The 17,724-nt window shown below is 55.3% G+C and overlaps 2 protein-coding genes across 3 annotated transcripts in view; one reads left to right on the top strand and one right to left on the bottom strand.

The window, feature by feature from the left end:
- BAIAP2L1 (BAR/IMD domain containing adaptor protein 2 like 1) overlaps positions 1-6,941 on the top strand; it is a 93,681-nt gene extending 86,740 nt beyond the window's left edge. For both annotated transcript variants that reach the window (XM_039226077.1, XM_039226076.1), the window contains exons 13-14: positions 4,607-4,644; positions 5,098-6,941. In XM_039226077.1, the coding sequence (XP_039082008.1) occupies positions 4,607-4,644; positions 5,098-5,173 (114 nt within the window). In that variant the 3' untranslated portion in view covers positions 5,174-6,941. The remainder of the gene's footprint in view (positions 1-4,606; positions 4,645-5,097) is intronic.
- Positions 6,942-7,117: 176 nt separating this feature from the next.
- Positions 7,118-16,499, bottom strand: BRI3 (brain protein I3). The gene is made up of 3 exons (XM_039226078.1): positions 16,166-16,499; positions 15,567-15,669; positions 7,118-7,537 (listed from the first exon to the last, which is right to left on the bottom strand). Exons 1-3 carry the CDS (start codon positions 16,305-16,307, stop codon positions 7,405-7,407), a joined length of 378 nt encoding a protein of 125 aa, XP_039082009.1. The 5' UTR covers positions 16,308-16,499; the 3' UTR covers positions 7,118-7,404.
- Positions 16,500-17,724: the final 1,225 nt, after the last annotated feature.

Below are 17,724 nucleotides of genomic sequence, written 5' to 3'. Positions count from 1 at the left end.
GTTAAATAATCAGAGAACCAGACTTCAGAGAACTGTTGAAAACTAAGCTCTCCTCCACATACTCTTGCTTCTCAAAGTCAGCGTTTACTGCCCTGTATAAGCCAGAAGTGCTGTGTGACAGGGGGGCCCCTGAGTGTGGCTTTTTTTCTTTTCTTTTTTTTTTTTTTTTTTTTTTTGCATTTAATTCTCCAAGTCAGCGTTTACTGCCCTGTATAAGCCAGAAGTGCTGTGTGACAGGGGGGCCCCGAGTTTGGTTTTTTTTTTTTTTTTTTTTTTTTTTTTTTTTTTTTTGCATTTAATTCTCCACAGGGGATGCCTTGGTTACCCAGGGCAGTTGGCTCTTCCCTGTCTGGCCTTCAGTGTCCCCAATTTAGGAATAAAGGGGTTGAACTAGTTCAGAGGTTGTGATTCATGAGATCAGTCCGGCCCATGCTGAGGATTGGCATTAGATGTTAACTTTTAAAACAAGCATCAGGATGGGGCTCCTGGGTGGCTCAGTCATTTGAGAGTCCAATTTCAGCTCCGGTCACCATCTCCTGGCTTGTGAGTTCAAGCCCCAAGTCAGGCTCTGTGCTGACAGCTCAGAGCCTGGAGCTGCTTCAGATTCTGTGTTTCTCTCTCTCTCTCTGCCCATCCCCCGCTCACAAGCTGTCTCTCAAAAATATTTTTAAAAAATTAAAACAAGCATCAGGGCTACCTGTGTTGCAGGTAAGAGCTGACTTCCAGCAGCTTCAGACAGGAAGGAACTATCTGATCGAAGCAGCAGCCTAGAGAGGGTTGGTATACCAAGGCTGCCCTCAGGGCTTTCTCATCAATCACCCTGTCTTCTGTGGATGTGGGCTCATGTCACTAAATAGTGAGCAGAGAGCAGAGGGCACCCCCTCAGCATTCTCACTGGGCCACGGAAGTCCCTGTCTCATCTGAGTATCTGCCTACCGCCAGGAGATGGACTGTATGAGGTGGTCTTATGCTAACCTGGACCCATCATAAGCTAGGACCAAGCAGTCCCCTTCAAGGTACGTGGGCATGTGGGGGACATCCAAGCAGAAATCTAGATAGTGGGAATGGGGAGGTGGATGGACACCATGTGGCAGCAAGTGCCCACTCAAGGTGGATTTGAGTGTCGTTTGCCAGGGGAATCAAAAGTGCCCCACCCTGTCTGTTCCTGCTGAGTCATAATTAGCTGGTTATGGGTTATCTTGCTGTCCAGGCCTGAGGCCTTCACTGCCCTTACTGTCTCATAGATAATCTGTTCTGCACTCCTAATGACATGCCTAGCCCCTAGTGGTGCCTGGTTTTGTCACTTGATCACCTCCTGTCATGTTGAGTACACTCCAGAACATGTAGCTGGCTGTACCTATGAGGCCATGGGTGCTGGCCTTGGTGACTGACGTCTATGGAAAAGTGCAGGATACATACTGCTGGCTCAGAGCAAGGCCCACCGTGTGTGGAAGGAGTTTTTCTGCCAGGTGGCTGCAGGATCTTGAGGAGCTCAGCTCCCCAGACCTGCTGTAACATGTGCTGTGTGCCTTGCACCGTGTGCACAGAGAAGGTGGCTCATGGCCTGCTGAGGCCCAGCAGCCTGTGCAGAGGGGCCCTGGGCCAGCTGGAGGTGCATCAAAACAGGTCTGGTCCAGGGACACAGGACCAAGAAAGGAGACTTTGCTGTTCCTGTAGGACAAAGCAGCATTTGGCAGATGTTGGAAGAGGGAAAGACAAGATTGGGGAACACAGAGGCCCGGAGACTCTGAACCCCATGACCCAGCCCCAGGGAGGCTGTGGAGGGACAGGCTCAGTTGGAGCTTTTAGAGACAGCAGACAGGATGGACAGACGGGCTTGTGGCATTGGCCAGCGCAAGGGACGGGGCTGTGTGGTCAGCTTTGAGGGGAGATTCTGCAGACGCTTCTGAGCCTTCCTAACGGACTGAATGAGGGCAATGCCACAGGGCCTGGGGGTGCCCTTCACTGGCAGGAAAGAGAACACAGGAGGGGTGGATTTGGGGGCAGTGGGCTCAGTGGAAGTGTGTTAAAGAGAGGAAAAACCTTTCTGAGAATGGCCTGGTATTTTTAAAAGCAAATACCACATACAGAAAAATACAGGACTTTTCACAAAGCAGCTACATATAACCAGCACCAGATCAAGACCTCATCAGAACCCCACCCCCCATACACACGCACACAGCGCTGCCCCTTCTCACAATCCAGATGCCCCAACTTCAGACACTGTGATGGCACATCTGAGCTGGCCCTCAGAGGAACCGAACCACACAGCTAGGTCTCCCATGGTGTCCCATTGCTGTGTGGCATTCACTGGACAAAGGCTGTTGTCCCTTCTGTTGATAGATGTTGAGGCTGGCCCGTCAGGACTGCTCTGAGTGTCCTGGTGGGTGTCTTGGTGCCCACATTGCATGTGTGTAGGTTGACCAGGGTGCGTGTGGGGTACATACCACACCAGGACACGGGTTTGCCCTGGCACTAAATGGCTTCACGCAGTCTTCGGTTACCCTCAGCCTTCCTTCTTCATGGCAGGAGTCGTCACTTGTCATTTTAGGATCGACTGTGTTGCATCTATGCCACCATTTTTGTTTCTCTCAAATGTCTGGGCCAAGTACTCGGATAGCACAGCCTGTCAAAATGTGGCTAAACTTGTTTTAAAGTTCATTTGAGTCAAGGGCACCCAGCTGGCTCAGTCAGTAGAGCATGTGACACTTTATCTCAGAGTTGTGAGTTTGAGCCCCACGTTGGGTGTAGAGATTACTTAAGTAAACTTTCAAGTTCAATTGGGTCAGTTGGGACTCAGGAGGCCCCGGGAACAAGCCCCAAAGTTTTCCCTCTGAGGTCGGCTTGCAGGTGCTCCGGGAGGGTTTTGTTTCTTGTTTCCAGCTCAGGGTGCACAGAGCTTTCCTCAGACTTGAGGATGTACCTGGCAGGGACACGGTGTTCTGCCCCTGGGAAAGGCAGCAAGAAGGTGGATTCCAGCGAGACTACCAAGGAGCACGAGGGCTGAGTGTGCCTCTGGGGTCAAGTGCAAGATGGGCAGAGGCCACACCTGGCTTAGCAGGAAGTGTGCTTCCCAGGCCGGGCGGGAGGACCCTGGAGGCCTCTTCCCAGCGTGAGCTGACGCCTCCATGCTCGGGCTGTCTGCTCTAGGTGGTGTGGTACGCCGTTTGTGGCCAGCGGTCCAAGCACACATGCCGTTGCAGGGCAGGCATCCTGGTGCTTTTTTAGTAGGTCATAAATTAGCCTGTGCCCGTCACAGAATAGGAGCGCTGCCCCCACAGATGACTTACTCTGAGGCCTGCTGGGGAAGCTCAACACGTCTAGTAAGAAGAAATTGTTTTGCAGCCATTTAAAGCCCTACTAGAATATGCTGAGCAGGGCAGCCGCTTTCTGCATCTGTGATGAAAAGTAGACACTGAGGGGCACCTGGGTAGCTCAGTCAGTGGAGCATCCAACTCAGGTCATGATCCCAGGGTCGTGGGATGGGGAGCCCTATGTTGGGGCTAAGGGCAGGAGTCTGCTTGGGATTCTCTCCCCCCTCACTCTGTCCCTCTCCCCCACTCTCTCTCCTCTCTTTCTCTAAAATAAATTACAAAAAAAAAAATAGACACTGAATCAAGGCACAAGGCTGACCAGGGTTGCCTTCAGGTGCTTGGGGCTTCCCATTAGGATGACCTTGGTCACCTGCTGGTCTCAAAGTTCAAAGCATGCTCAGAGGTCCTCAGAGGCACAGAGACAGCAGGCACAGGTCTGAAGTAGCCCCAGTGCCCACCGCCTCTCTTCTGCTTTGAGAAATCTGTGTCCAAAACTAAGAGGAGCCATGCAGAAAGTCTTGACCTGGGCTTTGGCCTCCAAGTATGGCCTTCATCCCCAGGCTGGCAACTGGAAGTGAGAGGAGCTATCCTTCAATGTTCAAAGGCCCATATGCCCCGAGGCCACTGGGAATCCTGGGAACTTTCAGGAGTCGCTAGGTCTGGTCTACTGGCCTGTTGTTCAGACGGTATTACACTGCCCTCTCCTGGGCAGCCATCTGAGAATTAGCCCCACAAGCTTGGGCCAATGATTTTTTTCAAACAGCCAGAGCAGATTTAAAGCAAATTCTTAAAGCCTTCTAGCTTTATAAAATGGACGGAAGGCACACACCCCCCTGGTTCCTGGCTACATTGGGAGAACCCCAAGTCCACAGGCTCTGGTAGTTCCTGAAGGCAAAGACAGTGTTGGTATCCTGTCATCTCATCTTCTGGAACTTCCCACCAGATCTCCGGCTAGCCCTTGACACATCTGTGGTCACCAAAACCCAACAAGGTTTTGTTTTTGCTTACTGTTCATCATGGCCTCATTCAGGATTGGGCTCCCAAAACACCAGCTGTAGGCACTATGGTCCCCCAAGGCCTGAGACATGCCAGCACTTGGGAGGGGCCCTCACTGTCCTTGGTTTTCTGTTCTTACCCTTATTCCTTAAGTGACTTTAGATGTTGAGACGTTGGTCTCAGGTGGGCTTACGTGTATCAACCATAAATTGTCCCTTGCACTTTAGATGGCTTTACCTTTAGGTCTCATTGAAGATGTCCCAGTTTATGACCCTTCGTCTTTATCTTCCTCACAGAATGACACAAATGGGACAGCAAAGCCGCCTTTTCTCAGGTATGTTGAACTTTGTCTCTGGGGATTTTGGTCGCTGCACAGCCCTCAGGCCTGTGGGGTCCAAGGAGAGGTGACCACCTTGTTCTCCTCACAGCACAGGAGGCTCTGCCCAGGCTCTGTCGCAGATCCTCAGGGGAGACCTCCCAGCCATATTGCGTTTGGCACCTTAATCCAGACCCCGTCCTAGTGGCCCTCTCACGTAACCCCTCCCACACAGGGCCACAGAGAGGTGGGCTCTCCCATTACAGCGTCTACAGCTCTGGAGAGTTCTGTGATGGGTGGGCATGGGTGCACAGAGAGAACGGCCACCGTGAAACATTTGTTTAGAAAATGTCCCAAGCTTTACAGAGAAGCCTTCTAACGTCACAAAGCAAGGACAGTAATAGCTCTTCCAAAACCAGACTCCTGTCTTGTAGTATATGCCTGCAGACACGGGTTTTCCTCTCCCCGCAGTGGAGAAAACCCTTTTGCGACTGTGAAACTCCGGCCGACGGTGACAAACGACCGCTCTGCACCTATCATTCGATGAAGAGCAGGCTGGGAGCTCCAGTCCCTATGATGTTAAGTTCTCACTTGCAAAATGATATGTGTTGTTTGGTGTGCGCTTAACTTTGCAAAGCTTCGCCAAAGGGTGCCTGATTTTAAATGTATTCTACTTGAGCAAATCGACGCATTTCCTCAATTTAACATAGTTGTGTTGATACATTTCTGTCTTTAAGAAAATAGTTTAGTGACCAACTCAATCATGAAAATATTTTCTTCCCATTCTGGTCATCAGAAGACTATAAATTTGGTTCTAATCCTTACTGTATAATTTTTTAAATATTCTGTGATTATTTTTTTAACAGCCAGAATGAGGGATAGTCAGTCTGTGCTTTCATGACGAGCTTTCTGCACCAAATGAGAGCACACTTTTATCTTAAAAAGCATGTGCTCTTACATAGCATTATAACATTTATCTAAAGGAAAGGTATAAATTGCATCTTAGCATGCATATCATAATTTTAAGCAATATAAATTATGAGAATATGCTATAAAATTTAATTTTTTAACTTAAAAATTTTTAATTTTTGTTTAATCACATGTAGAGCTACCTAAGATGGAGACATCCCCAAGTTTCCCTTGATTTAGACATAGCTATAGAGCACAGAGAGGCTTGCCTGTCCCTGTCACAGCCATGTTTAGTACTTGAATAATCCCAAGATCTACTGAGTTTGGTAGTTCAGACTCACTAATTGGATTCACCAACGAAAACACACCAGGCCGAGCTGCAGGTGATGGGTGTCACGCACACGTGTAAGGACCCTGCATGTGTAGACCCAGGGTGTTCTCGCTAAGCTAGTTGACCAAAGCTGCCTCCGTCGCTAGTGTACTCTGAAACCTCTTAGGGGCCAAGTTTCTCCACTTCTGAATCAGGTGTGTGTATACACACCCACCCAGCGCATACAAGGCCACGTGCCTTAGTGGCTGGGATGTGAAGTTCTGCATTTCAGCTGAGACCTGCCATTGTCCCCACAGAACCTGGAGTGTCCCATAAGAGGGAACTCTGAGTGGGTGGCTGAGCTGATCTCTGGCTGCCGGGGATCAGGCCCTATCCTGGAGGGGTGCAGGGTCCAGCCTCACACCCAGGCCATTCACTGTGTGCAGGAAAAGAGGGCCTTGTTGGTCACAGCTCCTTTGGTCTCGCTGTAACTATCAACGTTTTTCTAGAAGCTTGAAACTGCTTATGGTCAAATGCTGGTCAAATGGTCACACTGGTAAACCAGTGTGAGTGAGTGCCACTTCTCGTTCTTCGTCCTGTCCTGGCTAGGTTGGCTAACCAGACAATGTCCCCAGGAGCTGGGGAGTCAGACCCGCGTGAGGGCCAAGGCAGCTGAGCGGTCAGCAGGCAGTACAGCTGTCTTGAGAAAGGCTGCTCCAGCCAGGAAAGAAAACGCTGATTTCGTGAAGTGGCCCCACCACTCCTCTCGCTGAGTAAGAGGGGGCTCACGGAAGCCCAGTGTTTTCAGCGGTGGGGGGAGTAAAGATACAACCTCAGTGTGTTATGGGGGTGCGGGCCCTGGCCTCCAGAGCGCCACTCTCTGGGATCCTTTGGCTTCCTTACAGAGATGAATAGGTGTGGTCTGCAGGCCCACCCCCCTCCCCCCTCAGTTCTGCACCTTCACAGAATGGGCCCCGGTGGGCACCCACCTGCCTTACAGGGGAGGGGAGGGCTTGCCTCAGGCCGGGCACAGAGGTGCATTATCTGTAATGTCCAGGTATTCTGTTTTGTTACAAAAATAAAACTTTGAAAAGCACGTTCTCTTGAGCAGTGAATGCCTACAGAGGAATAGATGGAGATCTGCCATGAGGGACGGTGTTGAAGCCAGGCACTGGGCATATGACTCTAGTCTGGTCACAACAAGTTTCCAACATCTGCACGAGTTAATTTATATAAGTGGCAGTGTGCACACACCGAATAGGTAGAACCAGGTCAACAATGGTATGAATCTCATTTATTTAAAACCGTATTTCTCACCTTTCTCAAATTGAAGACTGCAAAAAATAAAAGCAGTGCTGTATTGAGTTGTCATTCACCCCAAAGCAGTGCGCCGTGACCCCTGCGCCCAACGAAACCATGAAGCCGCAGCCCACGCGCACGCCGTCTATCCCGCCTCACTTTACAAAACAGTCCTGGAAGCTTAATCAAATAAAGCTACTGTACACATTTACATTAGAAAAAGACAGCTGGATGTAGGAAAGCCAGGTGTGGCGTTCCCTTTAAGTGAAGTTTGCTCCACAATTGGGGCATCTTCGCTTCCTCAAGGCAAAACAGCAGATGAACCCAAACGGGAACAAGATGATCGCCAGGAAGATGCCCAGGAAGGTGAAGGAGTCCTCCAGAACCCCGACTCTGCAGAGAGAACACGGGGGGCACTCATGTTAGGGTCCCTGGCAGGGCCCTAGGCCAGACCCAGTTCTGGACCCACCCCACACTCTGGCACAAGAAGGGACGGAGACCATGAGGACACAGGGTCCCCGGGTGCCTCACAGTGACCACATCCACAGAAGCAGCCTTCACCCCTCCAGCAACAAACCCCCGGCCTGTTGCACATGCCCGTTTGCCCAGGGGAAGGCTAGCTGCTGCTCTCAGCTGCTACATTACCTAAAGGAATTACCACTTACAAACACCAGAACGTTCAGTTGCCACATAACCTGCCGTGTTTTCTCCTCCGTCACAAAAGGAAGAGCAAGAAGCAAATGCTAGTCTCTATATAAATTCTTCTATCTCTGAAAACAAGACCCAAGAAAACCAAATCATTTTAGAGTTTTTCCCCCCAGAATTGGACAGTTTAATTCTTCTATCCCTTAGAAAATCCAAAAAGTTACTAAGTTTATAATTCTGATTTGGGGGAGGGGGTACAACAGATTTTAGTGAACAATTAAAATCAGCCATATTCACAATATAAGAAGGCAGCACTGAGCCTGGGTGGCTCAGTCAGTTAAGTGTCTGACTTTGGCTCAGATCATGATTCATGAGTTTGAAGCCCATGTTGGGCTCTGTGCTGACAGCTCAGAGCCTGCTTCAGATTCTGTCTCCCTCTCTGCCCCTCCCCTGCTTGTGCTCTCAAAAATAAAAACTTTTAAAAACTTAGAAAAAAAGGCTAAAAAAAGATTGAGAAATTTAATCTTTATTCAAAAAGTTTACCTTCAATGCGCACGACACAATACCATAAGGCACCTCTGAGCTATCACCCCAATCATGAGCAACAAGTATAGGTTCGGTGATCTAAAGTCACCACTCACATTCCAGGGTCACTTTCAAAGGCTCCCAAAACTGGGAAGCAAGAGCCATGTGCTTGGCTCTGCCCCTGCTCCTTAGGCTACTTGTGGGAAGTTCTGGACCCAAGGCTGAATTTAAAATGAGAGCCGCAATAGCCAGCTCAGCGCTTAAGGAGAACTCTGTCACATTACGGAGAGCCAGGGAGAGCTGCTGGAAACACACTCCTCCCCAGGCAGCAGGCAGGGGAGGCCTCTAGCCTTGTCCACTGACTGCAAATCCAGGGCTTTTAATGAATAGGGCCCTTCACCTGAATTCAAGAGAACAAATATGCCAAATCGCTCAGGGCTGAGTACTGGGAAGGAAGAAAGGAGGGTCTTCAGGGAAGGTGTCCAGGGGGTGACAGGAGCTGGGCAGTGACCAGGAAGACCTGACCCACTCCTTCCTGTGGCCGCCCAGCCCCCTGCCCTGGTTTTACCACAGCTGCATTGGTCTCCCCAAAGCCATGTCCTCTCTCCATGCCTCAGCCTGTCTTTGAACACCGCTAAAGATCTCTTGTGCCCTTCCAGAATGTTCTAGAAGCATCTGCTTCTCATTTTGCCACCTTGTGTGCAGAGGAAGGTTCAGCTTAATACAAGCACCCAATAGAAGACTTCCTCCATCCAAAATGCCAAAGCAGCTGCTGCTGCCCCTTCTGAGGGCCTCACAGCTCCCAGCTGTGTCTACCCGCTGGGCCAGGGCTCCAGCCCACGTGCCCTATCCTGCAAAGCAGGCGGGGAATTGTGAGAAACCAGGCTAGGAGGCGGCCTGGTTTTCAACTGCTTAAAGAAAAAGTCAAACTCCATGCCCACTTCCCTTCCCACCCACTCAGGAGGGGGTGCCTAAGACCTCCACATTGGACAGCATGCCCCAGCAGCACTTCCCCAGATACTGGTCCTGATACTAGTTCCCTGCTAAACTGCAGAAAACGGACGGGGGGGGTGGGGCGGTTCTTTGGTCAATTTAGAGAAACTCTCCCCATCCTGGTATCACAGCACACGGCAGTTTAGGAATGGCTCTGAGAAGTCCTGCAGTAAAGCCACTTGCTGAACGGTTGTTTCAGCCGACACTTCCCCAACTGACGTGCATGCTGACTGGTTAGACTGGACACAGACATGGCCAGATCTGACAGAAAGTTAATCAGTAGGCTCGACTTTCTCTCAACAGAGTTACCTTTTCTTAAGAATGCACAAGAGCAGGGAATGGGCAGAGAGAGGATCCCAAGCAGTCTCTGCACTGTCAGCACAAGAGCCCAGCGTGGGGCTTGAACCCATGACCCAGGAGATCATAACCTGAGGCGAAATCAAGAGTTGAACTTGCTTAACTGACAGCCACTCAGGAGTCCCCTTTCCAAGGACTGCGAAGGTCGTCAGGTCACCACACTGTTCTCGGCCCCTCCCATGGCCTCCCTGCCCTTGAGAGTCCAGACCTCACACCTGCCCCACCTGAAAAAGCACCTGCGGCCATGCTGCCCCAGTCAGGGGTGAGGTTCCAGGGAGGCCCTGGGCCACCAGCTGTGTCCCCACACACAGGGAAACGGGACAGGCTGCCCTGGGCCGGGAACACACCCATTCTGCTCACAGTCCTAGCCTCGACTCCTGCAACTACTGATGCTAATCAAGCCACTTCCAGAGCAGCTGGAAGCGGCGGGGTGGGGGGGGGGGCCTTGCACTAGTTGGCACCACCCAAGCGCCGCTGTCCTTCCTCCCGGTATCTAGCAACCTTCTGCCTGCAGCTGAGGTCCCGAGGATCACAGCAGTTCACACATTTGGTTGGTGTCCGAGGAAACAGCAGAGGGTGGAGGGCAGAGGTGAGCCGGGCCTCACAGCTGGGTCACCTGTACAGCAGAGAACTTTGCAGAGAAGCCTGCCCTCTGGCGGAGCAGAGTGTGCTTTGCCCAGTGTCCCCTCCGGGGGCCAGTGAGGCCCAGAACTCCCAGGCTGAGCACCCACCTGGGCTGGACATCCCACATCATCCTGTGTCGGGATCCAAGCTGTTACGAGGCACAGCCTAGAATCCTCCATGTCTGCTCAAAGGCTCCAGATGTCCAGGAGGAGTCTGGGGCCAAGGCCTGTCCTGACATCCTCAGTGCCTTCAAGTGGGTACATGCAGGCAGTCTGCACCCCTGGCTGCTGGACACCCCCCCCAAGCTGGGTGTAGCCCCCCATGCTGTGGGGGCGGGAGCTACCCAAGCTGCCTGGCTGGCCTGCCTCCACAAACCGCCCATCTTGGGGGCCGCTGACCTCCTGGGCAGCTTTGCCCTGCCTGCTCTTCCCAGAGTCCCCTGGGAAGGGGACAAAGCGCCAGCCAGCAGGAGCCCCCAAGCACAGGGTCAGCCTTCAAGGCACCACACTGCCGCCAGAAGAGTCTTACCCTCAATTCCAAACAGAAAGCTCTGAGAGTGCTTTTTCATAGGCTTACAGGAAACTTACCCAGCCACCGCACATGACCTGAATGATGTGGCCACTTATGGTTGTAATTCATCCACTTAACATGAACAGTCACATCTTCCTACAAAACTATTAATGTTTTGACTTGGGGTAATACCCTAGACCTCAAAAACACTGCTGGCTTAATTTAGTTCTTAAAAATCCAGAATCATTTGAACTGAAACACACAATCTGATCTCTGAGCCATTCTTGATGCAGTGACACTCCAGGCTACAGAGCAGACCTGTCCCCGATTATGGTCCCCATGAGGCCACCATAGGAGAGAGGGGATGCCCTGTCCCAGCGGCTTTCCTGCCGGCCTCTCACAGAGAGATTCACAGGCTCTTCCTCCCTGAACGCCTCCCCCACCCCCATCCCAGAAGGGCCCCAATCAGTTCAGGACAAAGTTTCAACTCTTTCAAGAGGCTCAGAATCCAAACAGAGCCAGTTGCTCTTGCTGAGGATGGAAAGCCCCGCCCCCATTCTTGAGCAACAGGTTGTGTGCTTGGTGGGGAGGGGGGGGAGCTGGGGAAATAGGGAACTTGACCAATTCTGAAAATGCTTATTGGACTCCTGACTCTGATCCTATGGAGAGAGAAGCCGCCTGACATCTATCCAGAGCGGGCCTGCGCGAAGCGCTAGATGAGCAGGATGACACAGAGGCCCTGCCCGCATGGGGCTCCTGCTTCACAAGGGACAACAGAGTGGGAGGCCCAAGCCCACGTCTCCCGGGAGGGCCCCGCGTCCAGGAGGGTGCCAGATTTCCCCATCTCCTGCTTTCCTCACAGCAGCCCTGACCAGGGCTTCCCACCCCACCCCCCACACCCCCACCCCACCCCGGGACTTAGCACCTGACGCTCCAGCTGCCCTCGGGTTGTCCCAACTCCTCCCTGCTGGAGGCAGGATGCGGCTTGGAGCTGTGCCCAGACCCACCCTCACCTGAAGGACTAGCCTCCTCAGGAAAAGGGAGCAGGGGACTTCTTGGGGTGGGGAACAGATGCCCGAGCACTGGGCCACCCAGGTCATACCTTCCCGCTTGGCACATGTGTCCGGCCTTCTGCGGTCCTGGGGCCTCCGGCCGTTCTGAACAAGCCTGACAGCCGGGCAGCCTCCATCGGGGAGGCAGAAGAACACGGGGTGGCGCCCAGGGGACTTCCGCTACCCGGGCCTCTGGAGGTGCCGGGGGCTCCCCGCGGTGCTCCCAGGGACTGTGCAGCCTGCCGAGTCCCGACTCACCCGGGGGCTACCCGTCCCCCAGCAGGACCATGCACGTGGGCAGGGCAGAGGCCAGATGCCGGATGGGCACACTCCCGTGGCCTGCTGTCCAGGAGGCCACAGCTATGTCACAGACCCCTTCCTCTCAGGACCCTTCCCACACTCCACCCCATGTCCCCTGTCATACCCTCACCACCTGCCTCTGCCCCCACCAGCTCTACCAGGGTCACCAGTCCCCTCACGCAGACCACCGCGGGCCATGTGCACCTTATTGCTGGCTTTGGACAGCATCTGATTCTGACAACTGTTCCTGGAGCCTCTCTCGGCTTCCAAGGCCCCACTCATTTCCAGATCTCCTTCCCCCTCTCTGGTTACCCCAAAACTAAATACCCAAGGAGGCCCAGCCAGGGTCAGTGGGGAACCTAGGGCAGGACAGGCCCTGTATCTGCTGCTTCATGCGTGCTCTGGCCTTGACCCGTGCTGCCCCAGAGCACCTTCTCCACGGGCGACCCAGCGCAGTCCCAGGTGGACCCAATCAGGCCTGGTGTCCTGGACTCTCAGTGCTGCCACCCCACGTCCCCGGAATCGGAATCCAGGCACAGCCCACACCCCCCAGGGAGGCCCAGCTTGGGGGGGGGGGGGGGCTGAGCAAGACAGCACACAGTCCAAACTGGCAGGGGTAGAAAGAGCACACTCATCCTGTGGGCTCCCAAGAGGTTTTCTTGCAGCCGACTAAAAAGGGGGGACAGAGTCAGGCTGCTTAAGATGATGGCCAAGTGACACAGGCCTCTCGAGCCAAGCCTCCCCCAGAAGGAATCAGACGTGTGACCTGGGCAAATCGCTGCCAAGCTACCAGGGAGGGAAGGGGACAGAGCCTGGCGGGCTGCACGAAAAGGGAGAAAGTATAGTCACATGTCTCCCAACTCTAGACACCGTGCCCAAGGGCCACCTCTCCATCCTGCTGAAAGGAGCTGCCTCAGGGCCACACACCCACCCCCCAAACCAGAGGAAAGCTTCCCTGGGAGGCACCGAGCCTCCCTCTCCCTCCTTCCCGCTGCCCATCTCCCCCCACCCCCACCCCACCCTGCTGCAGAGCACAGAAAGGACCGCTCCCAGCCTTGGAGGGCACTGCGGGGGCAGGGATGCTCCTGCACGAAGGACCCAAGTGCTGGAGGGGCCCTCAGCGCTGGCATCCATCCTTTTCCGGCCACAGAGAGAGATCACAGGGGGATGTGCCAAGAGGGCGTCACCGTGTAGTGGTCCCAACAGTCCCCAGACTTGCTCTCAGAGCACCCACTCCTCCCTGCCTTCCACCCAGAGGAGGGAGGGTGGGGACTGCCGCACTGTCCCCAGCACAGTCGCCCCACACCTCAGCCTTCAGGCAGCCCGACCTGGATCCAGATTCTGCAGGACTGGGCCTCTGAGACCCCAAGCAGAAGCCCCAGGCCCCCAAAATGACAGGGCTCCCACCCCAGGCAAGGTGCTCCCCACCTGCAGCAGCCACGGAGGCCTCACTGCTGGTCTCTGGTTTCAGGGGCGGGGGCTTCACAGAGCATCCCAGGAGGGACAACAGGGCCAGGATGCGAACCTGGCTCCCCCAGCAGGCTGGGCACTGCGACAGGACAATCAGATGCACGTGGTGCGGAGACCCAGGAACCCCAGACTGCCCTGCTCCAGACACCTTCCCGACCCGCCTCTAGTCTGCCGGCCTGACACCACTCCCTAAACTTGGGAGATCACTCGATTCTCCCGCCCAAAATAGGCCTTTGGAATCCTCCAGCTGGCCCGCGCGGGGACAGCACCGAGCAAACAGCTGGGGCTCTGAGCACTCAGGACCAGCCTCAAAGCCAAAAACAGTAGGTTTCCCATCACCCACCTCTACACGCAACTCCCCAGGACTCCTGGTGGCTCTCTTCACAGGGGACCAAGTCCTGATCCCTGCCCAGCCCGGCGGCACGCTGCCAGCGCCCAGGTCAGGTCCCTTCTTCCCACCCTTTTGCCCTTAAACCCCAACAGCTGCGATGCCCCCAGGTGCCCATGAAGAGGAAGGCAGCGTTCAGGAAGGTGCAAGTCATCCGCCCTCCCCCTACCCCTGCGTGTTCTCCAAAGGCTGCATCAAAGAGAGGCCTGTTCCAAGGGGCATCTGGGTGGCTCAGTCAGTTAAGTGTTGGGACTCTTGGTTTTGGCTCTGATCATGATCTTGTGCTTCCTGAGTTCGAGTCCCATGTCAGCCCAGGGCTGACTCCGAGCCTGCGTGGGAATCTCTCTCTCTCCCTCCCTGGCTCACATGCTCAATCTTCCTCTCAAAGTAAATAAACTTAAAAAAAAAGAGAAAGATGCCTGTTCTGAGTTCACAAACGAGGACCGTGGCCAGCCCACAGCCCCCTCTGCTAAGCACAGGTTTGGCTCTGGGTATCCACCTCCTACTTCATCTCTGGGATATCCCCCGCGCCCCCCCCAACCCCTTTCGAGGGCACTCATGTCCCACACAGTTGCCCCCGTGACTCTGAAATCTTTAACTTCCCCTTGACTCCACCCTGGGCCTTCCAGATACACCTGTGACACAAAGTCTAAGCGTAAACCAGCGTTTCTCAATTCCACCTCAGAGACTTCCAACTTCCTCCTCCCAGACGGGCTGCAGAGCTGGACTCTCTCACATCAACCAAGGCCAAGGACCGAGTCTTACCGAATCCCGACTCCTAGGAGCACGTACCCGGCTGCCTCTCAGTCCCTATAAAAACACCTGTGGGAGCACCTGGGTGGCTCAGTCGGTTGAGTGTCCGACTTCGGCTCAGGTCATGATCTCATGTTCACGGGTTCGTGTGCTGACAGCTCAGAGCCTGGAGGCTGTTTTGGATTCTGTGTCTCCCTCTCTCTCTGACCCTTCCCTGCTCACACTGTCTCTCTCTAAAATAAAACATTTAAAAAAAAACACCTGCGAAACTCCGCAGGCTTTGGTTTGAAAATAAGAAAAAACGCTTCTGCCCCAAACAAAGAAGCATGGTGTTTCTGTCCGCCCGCAGCTGACAGCCATGTTGGGGATGAAACCGCCCTCCCAGAGGGTGCTTCCCCGGCCCCCAGAAGGCCCCAGCTCCTTGAACACACTGGCCGACTCCGGGTTCTCCTAACTGCCCCTTCCCAGCAAAAGGAAACCTTTCACCACCTTCCAGAATCAACTGCCAAGCAAACTTGCGGGTCCCAGAACCAGGGACAGGAGACACAAACATTCCTACGGCCTGCTCATTTGAGACTCGGTGGCCCCAAAAGCACTCTCCTCAGGAAAGGGAACCCTTCCCTATGACCCGGGACACATTAAATCTAAGGACAAAAGAACCCTCTCCCCCCGACACCGCAGGTCAGCAGCAGCTGGTGGGAACCACACTGGCCCACCTTGCAACGAGTAGGCCTCTCTGAGGTTCTGCGTGCGTGTTGTTAGAGTTTTGGGGGGGGGGGGGATGTCACCCCAGCCGGTGACATACCTGCAGACCGGGCAGCCTCCAACGACAACGATGGAATTGGCAGGGTACCTGGTGACATTTCGACTGTGGATGTTGTAGACCCTGGGGTGGTGGGTGGGTATCCCTGTGGGCAGGAAGGCACGTCAGAGGTGGCAGGGAGGAAATCTGGGAAGCCAGAGGACTACTCCTACCTTCCCCCCACCCAACCCCGACCTCCCCCCGCTCATCCTTTCCAAAATCGGGGCGACAGCCGCCTTCGCTGAGTGCCCACGACCGGCTTGACCGGGTGCTAACTTGCAGACAGCACCTGGTTAACGAAGTTCATTTGCAAGACGGCCGCGGCGCGTCCCGGGACGGGCGGGCCTGGTGCTCCCGACCCCCGAGTAGACCGAGGGCCGCGCGGCAGGCTCCCGCCCCCGGCCCCGCCGGCTCGGCGTTCCCGGCCCCGGAGAGGTCCCTCGGCAGCGCCCGCGCGGGGACCACCCCCGAGCACGGCCGGGCCGCGGCCCCCCGACAGCCGCCGCCGCGTCCGGAGAAAAGTTGGTTTCGGGGTTAAAGGTCGCCGCGGCACGGGGCCCAAAGTTTGCTCCCGGCCCCCCGCCCCCGCCCGCCGGGCGCACCTGTGACGAGGTAGGGGTAGGGCGGCGGCGGGGGCGCGGCGGGGATGGCGCCGTAGCCGTGCGGGCCGCACGCGAAGTCGCCCTGGCCGGCCTCCAGGTTGTAGGCGGGCGGCCGCTCCTGCAGCAGGGGCTTGTGGTCCATGGCGGGCGGCGCCCACCGCGCCCGGCCCGGCTCCCGCCCGGACTCCCGCTCGGACTCCGGCTCCCGCGCCGGCTCGGACTCGCTGGGACGCCCGGACCGGCCGGCGGGACCCGCTCCTCGCGGGCGGCGGCGGCAGCGGCGGCGGCTGCGGGGCTGGGCCCCTCTCGGAGGCGGGCGCCGCGGGCTTCCCCTCCGCGCCTCCCCCCGGCCAGTCACAAGACCCGGGTCACGTGGCGCGGCTCCTGGCGGGGGTGCGGCGCGGGGCGGGGCCGGCGCGGCGTCTTAAAGGGACCGCGCCGGCCCCCGGCCACCCGGTAGGCGGCCTTCGGCCTTGACCCCGCGCTCTTCCCTGCGCCACTTCCGTGGCCCTAGACCTCCCACCACGACGAGACTGCCAGTCGCACCCGGGACTCGGGGGAGGTGCCGCACTTGGCGGGAGTGAGGGGACTGTTGTGACCTGTACGGCCCGCGGAACCCGCCCCTTCCAGGGCCGGGGTCGGCCCCACCCACCTCTGAGCCGAGACCCCGGTGGTAGGCGGGAGATCCGATGGCCCGAGCCCACTCTCCACGGGGAAGGGCAGGGGTCCGCCGCGGCCCGGAGGAGGGTCTAGGAGGGGCGAGTACCACGGCGGTCCCCTGGTTATTACCGATCCTGGGCAAAGGAGCCGGGGGCTTCGCGCTCCGAGTGACCCCGGATCCCTATCAGGGCCGCAGCCGGGGTCAGTGGAAGCTCAGACTCCAGCAGGAAGAAGCAGGGCGCGCATCTCAATGTTGCCCGCTCGCGCTCAGCTGATGCTCATTCCCTCAGTTTTCGTCTTGACAAATTAGGTAGTTTCTAGGAGTTGCAACCACTGATTGCAGCCACTGAGTCCCCAGTTGGGGACAAACCCCTAAATATTGAGCACCTACTACGTAACAAGCACTGTCTCGGTTGTTCTTCGGTTGTACTAATCGGCACAGCAAACCGGGAGGTACTTACTAGCCCTGGTTTACAGCCCGGGGACCGTGGCTCCGACAAGGGGAGTGGCCTAAACATGACGCAAAGACCAACCACTCGGTCTGGTTCCCTCAATGAAGCATTTTCGTCGTCACCTGATAATGCTAAATGGATTTGTAAAAAAACGTTAAAAAGAAAGATCTGAATTTGTAGCTCCTGTAGCCCTTTCCAGGGCCTTCTGTAGCATTTGGTGTTTCCCCTCTTTTATGTGACCTGCAGTTTGATCCAGTGCGAGGACAAAGGACAGCTGAGACCCCCAGTCTATTTTTAACTTTTCCGAAGAGAGCATCTTCTTTATCACAAGTGTGACTCCTTGAAGCCCATCCCCACCTGTCTTTTATCTCCTGTACTGGTAACCATCATCCCAGCATCCTGTGGGGCAAAACCAGGAGTGAGTCTGGCTAGCATTAAGGGAGGGCC

The sequence above is a fragment of the Hyaena hyaena genome, unplaced genomic scaffold (assembly GCF_003009895.1).
Source record: "Hyaena hyaena isolate Hyena2069 unplaced genomic scaffold, ASM300989v1 scaffold_20, whole genome shotgun sequence".
Classification (NCBI taxonomy): Eukaryota; Metazoa; Chordata; class Mammalia; order Carnivora; family Hyaenidae; genus Hyaena; species Hyaena hyaena.
Note: the sequence above shows the minus strand (reverse complement) of the source record. Positions and strands in the feature narration are given on the sequence as shown.